General features: G+C 47.5%; 1 protein-coding gene across 3 annotated transcripts in view; it reads right to left on the reverse strand.

The window, feature by feature from the left end:
* Nucleotides 1–17968, reverse strand: part of CLPB (caseinolytic mitochondrial matrix peptidase chaperone subunit B) — a 164687-nt gene that overhangs the window by 45742 nt on the left and 100977 nt on the right. For all 3 annotated transcript variants that reach the window (XM_049713879.1, XM_004279753.3, XM_004279754.3), the window contains 2 exons: nt 12739–12836; nt 441–555 (listed from right to left, as the gene is read on the reverse strand). In XM_049713879.1, coding sequence (XP_049569836.1) covers nt 441–555; nt 12739–12836 — 213 coding nt within the window. The remainder of the gene's footprint in view (nt 1–440; nt 556–12738; nt 12837–17968) is intronic.

Here is a 17968-nt window from a genome sequence, read left to right on the forward strand (position 1 = left end):
AAGATAAAAGTTCTAGTTCTGGCTCAACTGCTATATTACTAGTGATGGACAAACTCTTGTTCCTCTCTGGGTCTCAGTTTCCCTACCTGAAAAATGGGAGTGGGGTGGGGGCAGTAGACCAGATGAAGGTTAGAGTTAAATTCAAAGCATACGAAGGCAGCCTTGAGCAAATTACTGAAGTGCTCTGTCTCAGCTTCCTCATCTGTAAAAGAGGAATTTAATGGCACCAACCTCATAGGGTTGCTGTAAAGATTAAATGACACAACATATGCAAAGAGTTTAGAACACTGCCTGGAACATAGGAAGTATTCAACAAATGTTATGTTGTAATATTATTAGCCACTTCTCCCCAGCATGGAGACAGCAGGACTACAGCTCACTAGGGCAGACCGCGAGCTTCCTTGCTCTTTTTGGTGCAGGCCAGCATCTCGCATACTCACCAGCACCTACTGTGGCGATGGCACTCTCCTGGCCAATGATGTGCTCCTTCAGCCGCTGCTCCAGGGGAAAGCGGCGCCGTTCCTCGGCCTCACGTTTCCGCTGCTTCTCTTGGTACTGTGGGGAGAGAGGGAAGCTGGCTCAGGAGTGCTGGGCCCAGGAGGATCCTAGTTTCATTCTATCCCCCAACCCAGGGGGGAAAAACACAGGGTTTTTTCTCTGAGGGTCCTGATGCACAGCTCTGGCTCATGACCACTGGAGGCTGGCCCAGTCCTCCCCCTGCCCCTCGACCTAGGCCTCACCTCATCTCCTACCTCGGGTGGCCACTGCTCAGGGGTCCTGCCTCACCCTGCTAGTAAGTACTGCTAGTAAATTAACCCTTGACTCTGGCGTCTGACAGAAGATTTGGTTCGAATCTCAGCTCTATCACTTACAAGATGTGCTCATTACCTGGAGCAAGTTACTTTGCCCCAGTTTTCTCCTCCGTAAATTGGGGATTAAATATGATAATGTATATAGAATGTGCCTAGCATCATGGCTGATGTGCACTGAGTGCTTACAAATATAGGTTCCTTTCCTTTTCCACTTATCCTCTTTTTCTATAAATTTATTTATTTATTTATTTTATTTTTGGCTGTGTTGGGTCCTTGTTGCTGCACGCGGGCTTTCTTTTAGCTGTGGTGAGTGAGGGCTACTCTTTGTTGCGGTGCGTGGGCTTCTCACTGTGGTGGCTTCTCTTGTTGCAGGGCACGGGCTCTAGGCGTGCGGGCTTCAGTAGTTGTGGTCCACGGGCTCTAGAGTGCAGGCTCAGTAGTGGTGGCGCACAGGCTTAGTTGTTCCACGACATGTGGGATCTTTCCAGACCAGGGATCGACCCGTGTCCCCTGCATTGGCAGGTGGATTCTTAACCACTGCACCACCAGGGAAGTCCTCCACTTAACCTCTTGAAAACCATTTTGGTTTTTAAACCAGAGCTACGAACACCCTCTACTTCAATGATACTGCATTTCAATTAAACACAACTATTCAGCAATTGCTGTGTGCCTGGCCCTGTGCATGCAATGATGGAAAGGTGGGGCAGGGGGAAGGAGGAGGATTATACCCTGCCCCCTGGGAGGTTTAGATGATGCTGAGTGCCTGGCATGTGTCTGGCCTCCGGCTTGGTCCATTTCAGAAAAGGCAGATGGAGGAGGCCCGAGCTTGGTCCTGCTGCGAGGGAGAAGAGAAGAGCCAGGCCTTGCTCTCAGGAAGCTCAAAGTTGTGCAGGGGAGGAGAGGCAGGGTCTGTACACAAATACTACTCAGGCAGAATTAGCCATTTCCCTCATGGTTCCAAAGCATGTGTGCCTATTTCTAGCCTTGTACCTATCACTAAAAAAAAAAAATTACTTGAAAACCAGTTTGTTGCATGTGTGTGATTCTGTCTTCCAAATCAATTATGAGCCCCCTGAGGGTAGGCACTGCCTTTTACTCACTGCTATTCCCGGCACGGGTCCTGGCACAGTGGAGGCATCTGGTGAATACTTGCAAAAATGAAGTTGATGACAGATATAAAGAGAAATTAACAGCTAGACTGGGTGATGTAGGAGTACAGAGAAGGGAAGGATACATAAAGCACGGAACAATTCTGGGAGACAGGAGGCTTGTAGGAGCTGGAATACTGGGCTAGGTGGGAGCTGTGGGACTATCTGGAGACTGGGCAAGGAGGGGTGAGTGTGTGGGTCTGATGATAAAGCATTTATGGAGGCCAGGGGATGGAGGGTGGGGGAAGGAAACAGGTCTTGAAGTGGGATGGAAAGACCTGGGTCTTCAGGAGGCTTCTTTCCCCTAGGGCCCCTGTAATACTGACAGCTTTCTAGAAAGCGAGCTGCCAAGGTATGGCCTTGTCACAAAAGTTGTGGCTGCAGATTGCTCTTGCAGGGAGAGTGGATGAAAAATACCTGCTGCTTGGGCAGTGTTTTCCTGTTAAGGTAGTGACCTTGACAGAAGTTAAAAAAAATAAATAGCAAACAATCCAATTTCGGCTGTTGCTATCAGTCTGTAACTGAAAGCTCCCATCAGTTCCGGGGTTTCATACGGAGCAATAATTCAGCGCTGATCCCAGCGGAGCAACACTTGCTGGTTGGAATCCAACGTGTCATCGTGCAGCTCCCTCAGGCGCCACATACATCACCTGGCTCTGCCGACTCCAGGCATATATCTGCTTCCTCCTCCCTGTCCACTCAGCCCCTCTCAGCACTAGAGTCCACTGGGGTGGAAGGCTCTGATGGTGAGATGCACACATACCTGCTGGTACAGCACTGGCCAGCAGCCTGGCCAGCTCACAGTCAGTCTGGCTGCAGAAGGAAGCTGGCCTCGGAGGGTTTGTTAGGTCTGTTTCGTCACTTCCCCTCAGGGATGGGTATTCCTGCCTCTGGGCCTTTTGCTCACACTGCTCCCTCAGCACAAAAGTCTTCTCTATTCCCACCTACCTCTAAGTGATCTCAGTTTAAATACCAAATTGCCTAAGGAGCCTGTTGCCCTGGCCCCGGGACCTCCAGAGCACTTATTTAACTGACTGTTTATGTCTCCTTAATCCACACATGAGGTCCGTAGTGACAAAGCCCATGTTTTATTCATTGCTATAGCTCCAGCGCCTAGCATAGGGCCCTACTCACAGAAGAAGTCAATACATGTTGCCAACCGAATGAGGTAACTACCGTTTGTGGAACAGCTGCTGTGTGAAAGGCACGGTACTCAGCACTTTATATGTAGTGTCTCACTGAATTCTTATAGTAGTCCCCATCTGGAGTTTGACTCCTCTTCTGGCTCACAGTGGGGCACACAGTGTGGCAGAAAGCAGCAGCTTTGCTCCACAAAGATGTGAATTTAGACCTCGCCTAATCCAGTTACTAGTTAGCTGACCTTGGGGAAGTTAATTCACCTCCCTGAATTTCAGTTTCCGCATATCTAACACGGTGATGGTACTCACACCTACCTTGCAGGATCCTTGTGAGGATTAAGTGAGGTGATGTATATGAAACAACTGATAGGTCTCTGGCATACAACAAATGTGTATGTAGAAGTCGCTATGTGAGAGACTCAAGTGGCCAGCATAGTACCTGGCCCGTGGCAGGCCTCTGATAAATGTAACTTCTCCTTTGCTGCATTTTGATAACTGATTATCTAAACCAGTGCCTTTTTTGTTTGTTTGTTTTTGTTTTGGTGCTGGAACCCTTTTAACTAATTTAATCTGCACGGAGCCCACAGATAAGGGGAACAGTTGCTCCGGCTTAAGCAGAAGCCAGAGGCCAAGTCCACGTGGATGCCCCCACTTGCCCCAGTGTGGCTCCTGAGGCTTCTCCCCCTAGGAACCCTGGGTCTGCAGGGTACAGTCTCAACACCAACTGAGTTCTCAGGACGCCTCTACTGTCTGGGGTGGCTCAGCTCTGCCTGTCAATTTTCCTTACGCGGTAGAGAACTCCATATCTAGGTACTTTTCATCTATTAGTTTGTGGGGCCTCACAAAACATATCTTCTTTCCTTTGCTACAGGCAAAGCCTAACATGACATTTCCCGCCACTTTGTTGGTTTGGGTACGGCCACCATGGCCTCCTTAAGTCTTTTTCAGGGAAATATTTCTACCTCCTATAACTCGACTTCACTGTCATGATTTTAGGTTATCTTAGTATTCCTATTATTTTCTTGGGCAATGGGAAAGGGTTCTTGACTTTTATGGGGGTGAGCATGGGGGAAAGGTTGCACTGTGATCTGGCTGGTTTCTCAGGAGCTTTCTAGATGGTACTGGGAAAGATTCAACCTATGGCTTAAATCTGAGCACATCCTGATTCTAGCATACTCCCTCCCAGCCTGAAGCCCTATATATCTCCTCAGAGAAACTTCTGAAACTGGATCAGACTTTTTGATAAAAATGTACGGGACAATGGGATTAAACCAGGTAGAAGGTTACTGCTTCATGCTCTTTTCCTAATGCTTATTAGCACAGAGTTTATATTAAAAAATATGCTGAATGAATGAATGACTTTTTAAGGCATGAGCTATGAGTTCAGGCTTTTGGAAAACTAACCAGTGGAAGAACCTAGGAAAGGAAAACATTTGGTCTGTATATATTCTATTTGGGGGAGAGGAGAGAGAAGGATGGGAGAAGGCACTTGGTAAGGGTCTATGAATGTGGGCTACTGCTGTTCCCGGCTTTCTGAGGAAATGGGGAGGAAGGCTACAGGGACTGAGGTCAAGGCCCTGCTTTGACAGGATTCCACTGGAGGAGAAGACAGGTTAGATGACCCAGTCTGCAAAAGTAGGGGGCACTGGGCTGAGAGGCCCAAGAAGCTACCCAGGAGAGCAAGAGCGGGGGAGTGATCATCTTCTTAATAAAAGCCACATGCAATTAGCTTCAGAAGCCCTCACCTGGAGCTAGCAGCAACCAGCTCCCAATGCTTCATCTCGGCTGGATAATCATGGCCACTGGTTTCCATCATTCTTGATTTAATATGGCACCCCTCCTGGCTCTGAGTGCATTTACAGGAAAGGCCTGGGAGGCCGAGGCGAAGCCTAGCTGGGCTCTCGCTAGGAAGTGGGTGGCTGGGCAGAGAGGATCTGTGGAGGAGGGTTACAGGGAGAAGGGGTATGGCAGCACACCTACTGTTGGGCATTCCTCAGGAACAGGTCTGATAATAAACCTGGTAGTACATTCACTGAGAGAGGAGCTAGGTTAGGGCTGGTAGGCAGAATGAGACCCTGGACAAGAACAGGATAAGCATGGAGGAGGGAAGAGAAGAGAGGCCAAGCTGCAGTGTGTCTCTTGTGGGAGGTCAGGGCAGAGCCCACTGGCTGCTCACACACTCAGATATGCCCCATCCTCCTGACTCCCTGATCCAACCCCAACTTACATCACAGTCAGGGCTTCTACCATGCCCTGAAGCTGTGGGGGACAGAGAGGACTGGGTGCAGAGGACAACAAAGGGGACCATGGGGCAACAGATGAGACTGGAGGGGTGTGGGATGATGGAAAGAGTCCTGAAAAGGGGGGTGATGACAAGAGGAGCCTAGGGGTCCAACAAAGGAGCCTGGGAAATACAGCGCAGACAGGAGAGGAGACTGGGGGACAAGAGGGGCACCTAAGGGACTTCAAAGTCTCTTGAACTAGCTCAGAATCCACATCCTTGTAGAGGAAAGCTGGGTACAGAGCAGGCATCAGTCCCATCAGACTTGAGAACCACTATGTCAGCATCCCAGATTCCATTCTCCTCTCCTCCAGTCGATCCTCCTTTTGCTGCCAGAGCCATATTTTTAACATGTAAATCAGATCATGTCATTCCTTTGCAAATAGCTGGGTTAACCCAGAGACAAGAGTGGTGAGAGAAGGTTAAGAGGCGCAAGGAGTGGCTAAGGTGAGAAAATGGGTTATGTTCTCCTCAGTCCATCACATCAGGAGGCACGTGATGCTCCTGTACCTGTGGCTGGGGATGTTAATTTTGATCACTTGGTTAAGGTGATCTGTGCTAAGTTTCTCCAAAATTTTTCCCTTTGTAATTAATAAGTACCTTGTGGGGTGGGACTCAGTGACTGTGAAAATATCCTGTTACTCCTCAAACTTCCACTCACTAGTTTGAACATGGACTGATGAGTCTTGCTTGATTTAGAACCAACTGTTCTAAGTCTCACAGCCCTGTGGAGTTCAGAGGATCTCCTCCTCCCTCACTGTCCAGAGATGAAGTAATTAGAGCAGGGTCCCACTGGTAGCAAGTAATAAAGGCAGAACACTAACCCTTGTAGTCTAACTCCAGTGCCTGCACTTTCCACCCTGGAGATAAGAAAAGACCTGTTCTTGCCTTCAGGAAGTTCAGAGCCTGTTTAGGAAGATGAGACTTAAAACACAAATTTCATATTCCTACTTTTAGCATGGGGTTACCTAACGAATTTATTGAAAATAAGCACCAGAGTGTGTTCTTGCCAGAAATGCATAATCTGAGTTGAATCATAGGAAACATCAGACAAACCCAAATTGAGGACGGTCTACAAAATAACCAGCTTGTACTCGTTAGAATGTCAAGGTCATGAAAGACAGACTGAGGAACTGTTCCAGATTAAAGGAGATCAGGGCTTCCCTGGTGGCGCAGTTGTTAAGAATCTGCCTGCCAATGCAAGGGACACGGGTTCGAGCCCTGGTCCGGGAAGATCCCACATGCCGCGGAGCAATGAAGCCCGTGTGCCACAACTACTGAGCCTGCGCTCTAGAGCCCGTGAACCGCAAAACTACTGAGCCTGTGTGCCACAACTACTGTAGCTAGCGCACCTAGAGCCCGTGCTCCACAGCAAGAGAAGCCACCGCAACGAGAAGCCCCACGTACCGCAACGAAGAGTAGCTCCCGCTCGCTGCAACTAGAGAAAGCCACGTGCGACAACAAAGACCCAACACAGCCAAAAAAAATAAAAAATAAAAAAAATAAAATAAAAAATAATTAAAAAATAAAGGAGACCAAAGAGACATGAAAACTGAATCCAGCTTCAGATCCAGAATTTTCTTTTCTTGTAAAGAGAATTATTGGGACAACTGGTGAAATCTGAATAATATCTATAGACTAGTTAATATCAATATTAATGCTCTGATTTTAAGGATTGTACTGAGATTATATAAGAAAATTGCCCTTTATTTTTTAGGAAATTCATACAAGTATTTAGGGGTAAAGGGGTATCGAGTATATAACTTAACCCTCAAATGGTTCAGAAAAAATTATACATATCTCTCTATATATATTATTTATATATACATAAGTAATAAAGCAAGTGCAATAAAATGTTAACAATTGGTATTATGGGTGAAGGTTTATGGGAATTTGCTGTACTATCTTTGAAATTATGTAAAAGTAAAAGTGAAACAAATCAGGACAATGCTTACCCTTAGGGATGGGTAGTGACTGGAGGGGAGTATGATGCAAATGAGTACTTGTAATAGTCTATTTCTTGATCAGGTATATTCAGCTTGTAAAAATACAGTGAGCTGTATACTTATGCGTACTTTATACAAATATGTTTCAACAAACAGTTTTTGAGAAGTTAAAAGAAGGGACTTCCCTGGTGGCGCAGTTGTTAAGAATCCGCCTGCCAATGCAGGCGACACGGGTTCGAGCCCTGGTCCGGGAAGATCCCATATGCAGCAGAGCAACTAAGCCCTGTGTGCCACAATGTGCGCCTGCGCTCTAGAGCCCGCGAGCCACAACTACTGAGCCCACGTGCCACAACTACTGAAGCCCGTGCACCTCTGCAACAAGAGAAGCCACCGTAATGAGAAGCCTGCGCACCGCAATGAAGAGTAGCCCCTGCTCACCGCAACTAGAGAAAGCCTGCGCGCAGCAACGAAGACCCAACGCAGCCACACACACACAAAAAAGAAGCAAAAAGAAAAAGAAAGAAAGCAAAAGCCTGTCCCTGTAAAGCATGGAGTGCTGTTCTTGGCCCATGGAGAACCTGTAATGAAGGTCAGATGGTGCTGTCTGGGCCATCTGGGCCAAGCACAGAGCCAGGCATGCGGCACAGTGGCTCTCGAAATGAGATGCGAAGCAGGGAGCAGGTTGGGCAAGGCAGGGAAGGGATAGCTCTTCACCCTAAGCCAGGAGGAACATAACTCTCTTACCCTCCTGTATACCTCACCTGTTCTCTCCTGATAGCTTCCTTCAGATCTGATGGGAGCACCCAGGCTTGCAGCCCAGAATGAGGGGCTCAGGGGAGCACTGCATCCCCAGCTACCCCTGAAGCAAATGAAAAAATACAGAGATAGGAAATGTGCTTGTGATTCTGTCACTGGGATATGCAAATAAAATATATATGATAGGCCTATCTGCCTAATATTCCTGCCAATTCATTCTCTGGATGTGATTAAAATGAGCAATAAATTCCTCGTGAGTCTCGGTGGAGTGAGGATCTGGGAGTGGAGATGCGGGCTGGCACAAGCACGTCCCCCTCAGCTGAATATTCATCATGGAATAGCTCCCTATATTTTTGTTTTATCTGCCATCGTGTGCACAGAGATAGATTTCTACCTCTCCTTCATCTCTTAGTTAAGATGTGGAAATGGTCTAAGCTTTAAGTATTAAACTCTCCAGCTACTGAAATCCTTCAAAGTGAGATCACAGTTATCTTCTCTATGAAGCCTGCCCTGCTTATTCTGTCTGGAGGTGATCCATGCTTTCCTGGGGCCCCCACACACTCTGTATGGACCCCTCCTAAGGCACAAGTCAGTCTGTGCGTATCAGAGCTAAGAGCGCCTGCCTCTCCCCATCTTCCTCTCCCAACAGCCAGCTCAGGAGACAGGAGCTGGGCTTCATCCACCTCTGGATCTTCTCAGGGGGCCCAAGGGGGCTTCTGCACACAGAGAATGCTGAGAGAACTGAGCAAACCAGCCATGAGGAGAAACTTATTTAAGCCACCTAAGGTGACAGAGATTCTTAGATAAGTGAGTGACACATTTTAAAAGGCAGAAGAAAATTAAAAATTAGGCTTATGGATAATTCTAAAATGAGAAAATCATCAAGAAATAATAAGTGAAAAAAGCAGATTCCAAATATGGAACTAGGATCATAACTCATAACACCTTCAGGACCAAGTAGGAAATACAAATGTCTGACAGGCAAGCACATAATACAATAGGAAATAGGTGCCTGTGGCTGGAGAGTCCATGCTCCAACCTCTAAGGCATTATACTCACATTTAAAAAGAAAAAACGTTGGCAAAATAAAACATGGCTGCCAGTTTGAGACCCCTGGGGTTTATACAGTAGGCTACTAACCAGGTTAAAAAAAAAAGACCACTTATATAAATATATATAGATATGGTTCAGAAAAGGCAAATGTAGTATCATAAGAAGAAATATCTGATTCCTATCCCAATAGTTGCTAATAATAGCTTGATTTTCTAAAGTCACATGCTTTATTTCAGCTTCAGATTTCTCATTTGTAAAATGTGGGGAATAAGAGCTACTTCATGGCTTTGTTACAGGATTAGAAAAAATATATATTAGAACACCTGGCAGAGTGCCTAGATGCACTTGATAAATGGTACCTACAATTATTATAAATAATTAAAAACATATATAGCAGTTATGTACAGGTAGTCAAGCTATCAGGCTAAAACGTTTTTAACTGAGATTCAGTTCAGTTGACATCTCTTCCAGGAAGCCTTCCTTGATCTCCCAGGCAGTATTAGAAGCCACCTTGGCTTTCCATAGTCCCTGGCCCTGGCCTTCCCTGGGACTGATGAGTTGGTGGTATCATGCTTTACTTGCCTGTCTCCTCACCAGATTGGGACTTCCTTGAGGGTTTCACCCAGCTGTCTTCTTCCCATCTAGCTGAGAGCCTGGCACACAGTCATTCATAAATATGTACTGACTTATTTAATTCTCTTCATTTTACTCTCCAAATTTTCCATAATGGGAAAGATGACTTTTATAATTACAAATTTTCTATAAAGAGCCCATAACTGACTATAGAGGTAGGTGAAGGTGGAAGAGGCTGAGCTGGGTGGCAGGGGGATCCGGATGGAAAGCAGGGGAGGAAGATAAGATCAGAGTGGTGGTAACCTATGTCTAGACAAAGAGCCAGGAGATGAGGTCTCAGGTTGGAGCCTCAGCACCCTCCAGGCCTGAATCATTATGTTACTGACATGGGGCCTGAACTCAGAAAGGAGCAGCTGCTGCTTACTTACTGGCAGAGGGAGACAGAACCCAGTCTAAAGCAGTGTTCTTCCCCTGAAACTCTTCTGCAAAACTCTTCCGCACAATTTTGAAAAGGCAGTTTTTTGCAGCTTGGAGGAAAAAAGCAGAGTGGAAAGAATGGGTGACCATGGAGATGCTGAGCAACTAAGAGAAAGACAACGCTGCTGACATCCAGGGAGAGGTGAGGGTGGTTCACGTGGGTAGAATTTGAGGGGACTGCAGAGCAATCAAGTGGAAGTGCTCAGCAGACAGGTGAACACTTTGGAAGGAGGAAATCCAGACTGGGTAAAGGGATCAAGTGCAGAGAGGTGACGACAGAGAAAGTCTTCCAGCTGAGAGGTGACAGAACCCCTGGGCTGGCTCTGAGTGGTCTTCTAGCCTCTAAAGGCAGTCCCTGCCTGGGGTCACAGCTCTGTGAGGGAGCTCCTCCTGCAGCAGCCATCCGTTAGGCCTGGCTCTGTCCTAGTCCTAATACTGAATTAATTTCCTCCCTCCCATCCCCCCCAGTCGTCCCTGTGTCTACGTGCATCTCTCCTTTCCGGGCCAGACGCCCCATTGCCTTCGGCCTTTTCTCATGGCACAGTTCTGCTTGCCTCCTTACTGCCCCCCTCTGCACAGATTCTAAGAGCTCAGTCTACTCAGAAGGTAGCATCTGCAATTGCCCTCTGTGGTCCAGAAGGATCTGACTGGCACAGAGGACGCAACTGCCACGTATTCACTCGGGACACCAGCTTTGTACTGATGTGGCTGACATCAGGCCATTTCTTGGGCAGCCAAATTTTGTTAAGGGTCCCTCTGCAGCCCTAACCCTTCCACCCTCTCTGGCACTAAGTGGCCTGTTCTCCTGCTTTACATGACTAGACCAGGGCCTGCCCTATGTCACACCACCTGACAAATATGGGTACTTTTGGCCAAGTGCAGCGCTTGCTCTCAGGGGACAGTGGTTTGGCCTGAAAAGGGAGATAATGATGGGGAGGCAGTCCCTGAGGTGACTTGAAACAGTGCTCAGGGATTTCCTTATGGCATGGGGGAAGCTGACCCAACTACAGGACAGGAACATGGGATTAGTTCCAGTGAGTTGTGAGTGGAAGTAAAGGGTCCTACTTCCAGGCTGAGCAGTTAGCTGCAGATGCAAGGCCCTTCAGAGCACTCTCTCCTCTCTGTAAGCAAGCAGCAGTATTTCAGAGGGTGGCTGCTCTGCCAGTCAGGTCCCTGAGGACCTAGGATGAGCACAACCCGCCTCTGCTGACGTTCATGTGTAGCATGAGGTAAAAATGAATCTTTGCTGTTTTAAGCCTCCGAAATTTTGGGTTGTTACGATACCATGACCTAGTTTATCCTGACTGCTACACAGACAATGGTATTTTGAATGGAACCTTAGAAACCACTTAGTCACAATGTTTTCATAAAGGTAAACTGATCTTCAAGAGGGGAAGCGCTCACCCGAGGTCACCCAGTCAGTGAGTGGGGGAGCTGGGATCACAACCCCTGTCTTGTCTGTCTTAGTCCGGTGACCTAAGTGCTCTTACTCAAGACACAGAGAATATGTGCCACTAGGTGGGACCTGTCACTCTTAATCATCTCAAAGCACTTCGGCCAGTTTGCCAATGAGAGACTCCACGATGCTGGAAAGAGCTCAAGACTGAGAGTCAGAAACCAAGCCTTCCAGTTCCAGTCCTGCCAGTGAACCTACTATATGACCCCCTGTCCAAGTCTTAGTTACGGTTTTGACAGTAACTCACTCTGGGACCAAATGCAAGTCACACCACATCCCTGGGGTCCAGTCTCCCCAGGAGGAAAAGAAGTCATTTGATTTAGGTTTCAGAGATTTAAAATGTGTGCCCACAGCACAGCCTTCAGGGAGGTTACCTGGGGGGTAGGGACAGTCCGGTGGGCGGGGCACTGGGCCACCTCTCCTTCAACAAGAACAGCTCTCTTTTCCTCTGACTTATTTGTTTAGACTTCGATAAGATTTCCCATCACCGGACTTGATGACTTCTCAGGTCCCTGCCAGCTCTGAGATTTGTGATTCTAGTTCTTGGATTCTGCCAAGCACTTTCTGAGATATAATTGGGTGGCTGAGAGGAGCAGAAGGCAGCCTGTTTTCAGAAGGTTCAAAAGTCTGGTTGAGAAGATCAAATGAAGATGGAGATTGTTTTGGCTCAGATTCCATACAAGGCTCTCTGGAGTGTGTGTGGAGGGAAGAGGTCAGGGAATAGCTCTAGAAGGAGTGGTGATGGGAAAGGATTACTTGATGAGGCTAAAGAATACATGAGGCCTGAGGAAATAGTACTTAGGCTGAGATTTATGTCTTGCTGTCCTTCCTCCTATGAAAAGGAGCTGGAAGGTCCATTACCTCAAAAACTGAATTTGAAAGTCCTCAGAAGACAGAAGTGGCCCAGGCCTCTTCCTGGTCAGGAAGAGGGGCGGCTTCCTATTCTTGATGAGAGTGGGGGTTGGATTTCAATTTAAATAGACAATAATCCCCTAAGGAGAAGTGGCCCTTGGTGTGGAGCCTGACATAATTTAATGAGTGAAAGACCAAATGCAGCATGGAGTACCCACAGGCCTTCTCCTTTCTTTGAGACTTACCTTGGCCTCAGAAGTCCTTAAGAGTTTCATCACCTCCCCTTCTCGAGCATAATCCAAGGGTGTGTGTCCCATTTCATTCCTCTGCAGGGGGTTAGCTCCTGGCAGGAGGAGAAGGAGAAATAGAGCCTCTATGAGTGATCAGTGGGCTCTCGGCCTTCCCTCAGAGGTGGCTTGTGCCTTGATTTCAGTGTAAGGAATGCCCACAGAAATATGGAGCAACAGAAACCTAAGAGATTGAAATACATGTTAAGCTACTCTGAGAGAGGAGTTCTCAGTCCTCTCTGACACAGTGGTCAGGGTACTGAGGCTCCTACATGGGCATGCACACGTGCAGAAACACACCACCCATGCAGAGAGGTGCCACCCACACAGATATGCTATACACACACACAGGTGTGCTGTGCATACAAAAATACACACAGCCAAACATGCTAAAAAATACACCAAACACGCACATAGATTAATACACCCCAACACCAATGCGTTATTCATTAAAATGCCCGCATTATCAAATTCGTTTGTACACAGATGAATATTCATTCATCAAAATCATATAAAAATCTAAAGCACAGAATATACGAAATAACCGTGAAAAGGCCCCCTTCTTTCTGCTCTCTGCCTCTCCCTCTCCTTTAATGCTCTTTTCCTTCTGGACACTTCCTGCCTACCAGAGTCAGCTGAGTCCTCTGGTCATCATCAGCAACCTGGCTGTGCCAGCCCTCACCGGTGCTACTTGTTGGTGAGTTTGTGCACTCAGGCAGGCATTTCCTCCAATCATTAGTTCCTATGATTTGAAGACAAAGAACTTTAAGTATAACAAAAAGAAGAGGCTTGCTGGGGGCCATGCATCTACCTTCTCTCACTTTTAAGTGCCGGCAGCTGATGAGCCCTGAATAAAGTGTCCACTTGGTGCAAAGCCTTGTGGACAGGCAGTCGTGGAGGAAAGGCTACTCTAACCCCCATGCTATCAGAATCTCCTTCCCAAAGCCTAGGTCTGAGCACCTCACTCTCCTCTTCAAAAACTGTCCATTCCATTCAATTTGCCAAATCTTGAATGTGGGGCCTGGGAACATGGAAGACTCAGATCTGGCCCTGCTCTAAAAGCACTTCTCTCAAGAACTATGTGTTAAATGGAACATTAAGGTAGTGGTCAACTAGTGTTCCTTGATCTTCTTTTTTGCTAGGGAAGTGTTGTCTAGAAGTAAAGAAGGGTTAAGACACAGTCCCTGCCACAGGATATAATAAGTTGGCTGGGGACACTAAATACACAGGTAAGGCCGTGTCACCACGAGGCCTGGCTCGGGGGGATGTCCAGCCACTGTTTGTTGATGGACAGTAAAAATCAGTGTTTCTCAATCCCAGGCTGAGGAAACATTTATATCATGATATAAAATCATTCCTATTGAAACTCTCTGCTTCTTTTTTTTTTTTTTTGCGGTATGCGGGCCTCTCACTGTTGTGGCCTCTCCCGTTGCGGAGCACAGGCTCCGGATGCGCAGGCTCAGCGGCCATGGCTCACGGGCCCAGCTGCTCCGTGGCATGTGGGATCTTCCTGGACCAGGGCACGAACCCGTGTCCCCTGCATCGGCAGGTGGACTCTCAACCACTGTGTCACCAGGGAAGCCCAACTCTCTGCTTCTTAAAGGACTATATACTTACCGACAATGGCAAACATTCATTAAGCATTTACAAGTGGCTGTCTGCCTGGGCTGCAGAGAAGAGGTGTGGGAGGATGAGGGGAAAGGAACAGAGAGCAGAAAGTATGATCCAGGCCAAGGAAACTTACTGTCAATAAGAAAAATTAATACTTTTATATACGATCCTATTTTCTAATAGAAATCTGGTATAAAATATTAATATAAATAATCTTTACTACAATATAATTCACATACCATTTAAAGTATACAATTCAAAAAAATAAATATACAATTCAGTGGTTTTAAATGCACTTACAACATCATACATCATCAGCACTATCTAATTCCAGATCACTTTCATCATCCTGAAAGGAAACCCCGTCACCATTATCAGAGACACTCCTCATTCCCCTCAACCCCAGCAACCATTAGCCTACTTTCTGTTCCTGTATTTGCCTACACTTGACATTTCATATAAATGGCATCATACAACATGTGGTCTTTTAAGTCTGGCTTTTTAAATTTAGCATGTTTTCAAGGTTCATCCATGTTGCAGCACATGTCATTCATGCTACAACATGAATGTAGGAATATAGCACGTACTTCTTTCTTTTATGGTTGAATAATATTCCATTCTATGGACGTACCCCATTTTGTTTACCTATTCACCAGCTGATGAACATTTGAGTTGTTCCCCCCTTTTGGCTATTATGAATATGCTGCTACGAACATCTGTGTACAAGTCTTTGCATGGACATATGTTTTCATGTCTCGGGTATATATCTAGAAGTGGTGATGATAATAAGAATAATAGCCACGGGTATTTACTTACTATGTGCTAGGCACGGCGCTCTGTACTTTATATACGTTATATCATTAAATCCTTACAACCATCCTGAGGGGCAGGAATTAAATTACCATGCTACAGACATGGAAACTGGGCTCAGAGGAGTGAGACAACTAGCCAAGGTCACAAAGTCATTTGTTTGGAGCAGGAGTCGAACTCTCGTCGACTACAATTCCCCACACTCCCACCAGGACAGCCATGACACACCACTGGTGAAAAATCATTCTGTGGTTTTTTACTGTTTACAGGATAAAATACAACCTTCCTAATAAGGAGGGTGCCTGGGTTCTTCCTAACTAGCAGGCAAGTCCTCAGATGCTCAGTTGGAGCCTCATTTTTTCTTTCAATTCTGTTGGTGCTTACTGGGCACTGTGTATCAGGGCCCTGTATATAGGAAGATGGGGGACTGCCAAAGCCAATGAAGAGTTTTCTTTTTTACATTTCTTGACCACTCTGTAGAAACTGATACCTCGGCCACTCTCTCCTTTGAGTTCTAAAAACCACTTTTCAGGTTTTCCTCACACCCTGTGACTGTTCCTTCTCTCTTCTGCAGGCTCCTCTTCCTGTCTTTAAGATGAGGTCGGGCTTCCCTGGTGGCGCGGTGGATAAGAATCTGCCTGCCAATGCAGGGGACATGGGTTCGATCCCTGGTCTGGGAAGATCCCACACGCTGTGGAGCAACTAAGCCCGTGCGCCACAACTACTGAGCCTGCACTCTAGAGTTCGCAATCCACAACTACTGAAGCCCGCACGCCTAGAGCCCATGCTCCGCAACAAGGGAAGACACCGCAATGAGAAGCCTGTGCACTGCAACAGAGTAGCCCCCGCTCGCTGCAACTAGAGAAAGCCCGTGCTCAGCAACGAAGACCCAACACAGCCAAAAATTAAAAAAAAAAAAAAAAAAAAAAAGATTAGGTGCCATCTAGAGTTCGAGTCTAGGCACAATTCCAGCTCTCCAGAAGCTAACGGGGACCAGAGGTGACCATGCAACTACAACTCAGGCCAAGTGTGATCAGTGTGCTGAAGGAGGGACAGCAGGACTGTGGAGGCTCAGGAAGGAACACAGCGCTAAGGGGCTTGTTCGCCTGGCCCAGTTTTCCCAGCCCAGCCCTGTTCTCTCTGGTGCTCAGCACTGAGAACTCGACGGGCAGTGGCAGACATCATCTTCCCCTTTCCCAAAGCTCCTGGACCACAGTTAGGGAGGGCCGAAAGAGAGCTACAGTCATGCAGTGGAAAGCCCTCTCCTTTCTCAGGTAGCCTCAGGGGGAGCTCTGTCACTAAATATGGGCTAGAGTGGAAGGGGGATGAGGGAGAGACCTCTGGAAGGGAAAGAAGAGAAGAACAAAGAGAAAAGATAAATGGTTAAGAGAGGAGAAAAAAATTGGGAGAGAGAAGGGGAGGGGGAGAGGAAGAGAGGTGAGAGAAGAAGATAGTGGAAGACCAGAGGGTGAGATTAGAAGCTTCAAACAAGTGCTGTCAGTGATCTATATTTGCTTACAGAGTGAAAAATGTGTGCCATAAACATTGGCCACTGAGTAGTTTCTAGTAGGAGTCATGTCACTTCTCATAAAGGATGGGATGGGGATAGGTAGGGCATCTCTGCACCGGGGCCAGCCAGCACAGGGATGCCTTTTAAAGCAGGGCTGGGCCTGTCACCAGCCCAGGAGGCTCTCAGCTAGGCCCGACCCCAGCCACCCCGAGCGGGAAAGCCAGCCAGGCTCCCCAAGGTTCTGGAGCCTCAGGGCAGCACGGCTGCTCCCACTTTAGAAAGGCTGAGGCAGGGGCATCATGGATAATGTCCATCTAATATTAGTCCTCCAGCCCCTGCACCCTCGCTCTGATGCTCTGGCTTGACTAATTGCTGTAATAATTGATGGAACCTGACTTCTACAACTGATCGATTTCACCTCCACGACCAACGGCCACAAACCATTACACTCCAATAAATAACCACGTTGGGCCTCACCCGCCTGCCCTCTCCAGGGGCATCAGGATGGCCCATGCCCTGGCCTGACCTCCCCTTGCCTCCCACCCAGGGCCCCTCCGGGCCAAGCAGCTGGTCTAGAGGGTCAGGCTTCTGGAAGTAAGTCAGAGGGCTGGGCGGAGGTGGGGAGCGCTAATCGCAGGCCATCCGTCACCTCCCACTGGCTGTCTGGGGCTCAGGCCAACACCTGGAGCACCCCAGGCAGTATAGTGCAGGACCCCTCCCCTCCTCTCCCTGCTTCAGACTAGTGTGTCCCAGCTTATGATATTTGATAAACAGCAGATTGGCTCCCTGGCAGCACTGCTGCGGCTGCGCCTGCCCCCTACAGCTGTGGAAGGTCACTCATTGGGGAAATATGTTTCTGTCAGTGGTATTGAAAAAAGTTTAGTGGAGTGACAGGCCTCAATTTTTCAAATTTTATTAACTCCATCCTCTTAACCATTTGTCTTGAATTCCTTCAGATTCTGGGGGATCTGTCAATAGGGCTCGGGCCAGGAAAGTAGGATGGGGGTGGATGGTCCTGGACCGGTCCTGGCTGGTGCCAGTGACAGGCTTGGGTCTCAACACCCAGGGCAGGATAAGGCAGTGGAAATGGTATTCATGGGAGAGGAGACCTGGCCCACGGGGGCTCAGGGAGCCTGCTGCTCTTCTCTGGTACAGCACCTGCTTTAGGTTTGACATAATCATAGGCTTTCTGAGTGGAAAAAGACCTTAATGATGAGCTCTTCCAATTCCTTAAGAAGAGACTCCCCTCTACTACAT

This window comes from Orcinus orca, chromosome 8 (genome assembly GCF_937001465.1).
Source record: "Orcinus orca chromosome 8, mOrcOrc1.1, whole genome shotgun sequence".
Taxonomy (NCBI): Eukaryota; Metazoa; Chordata; class Mammalia; order Artiodactyla; family Delphinidae; genus Orcinus; species Orcinus orca.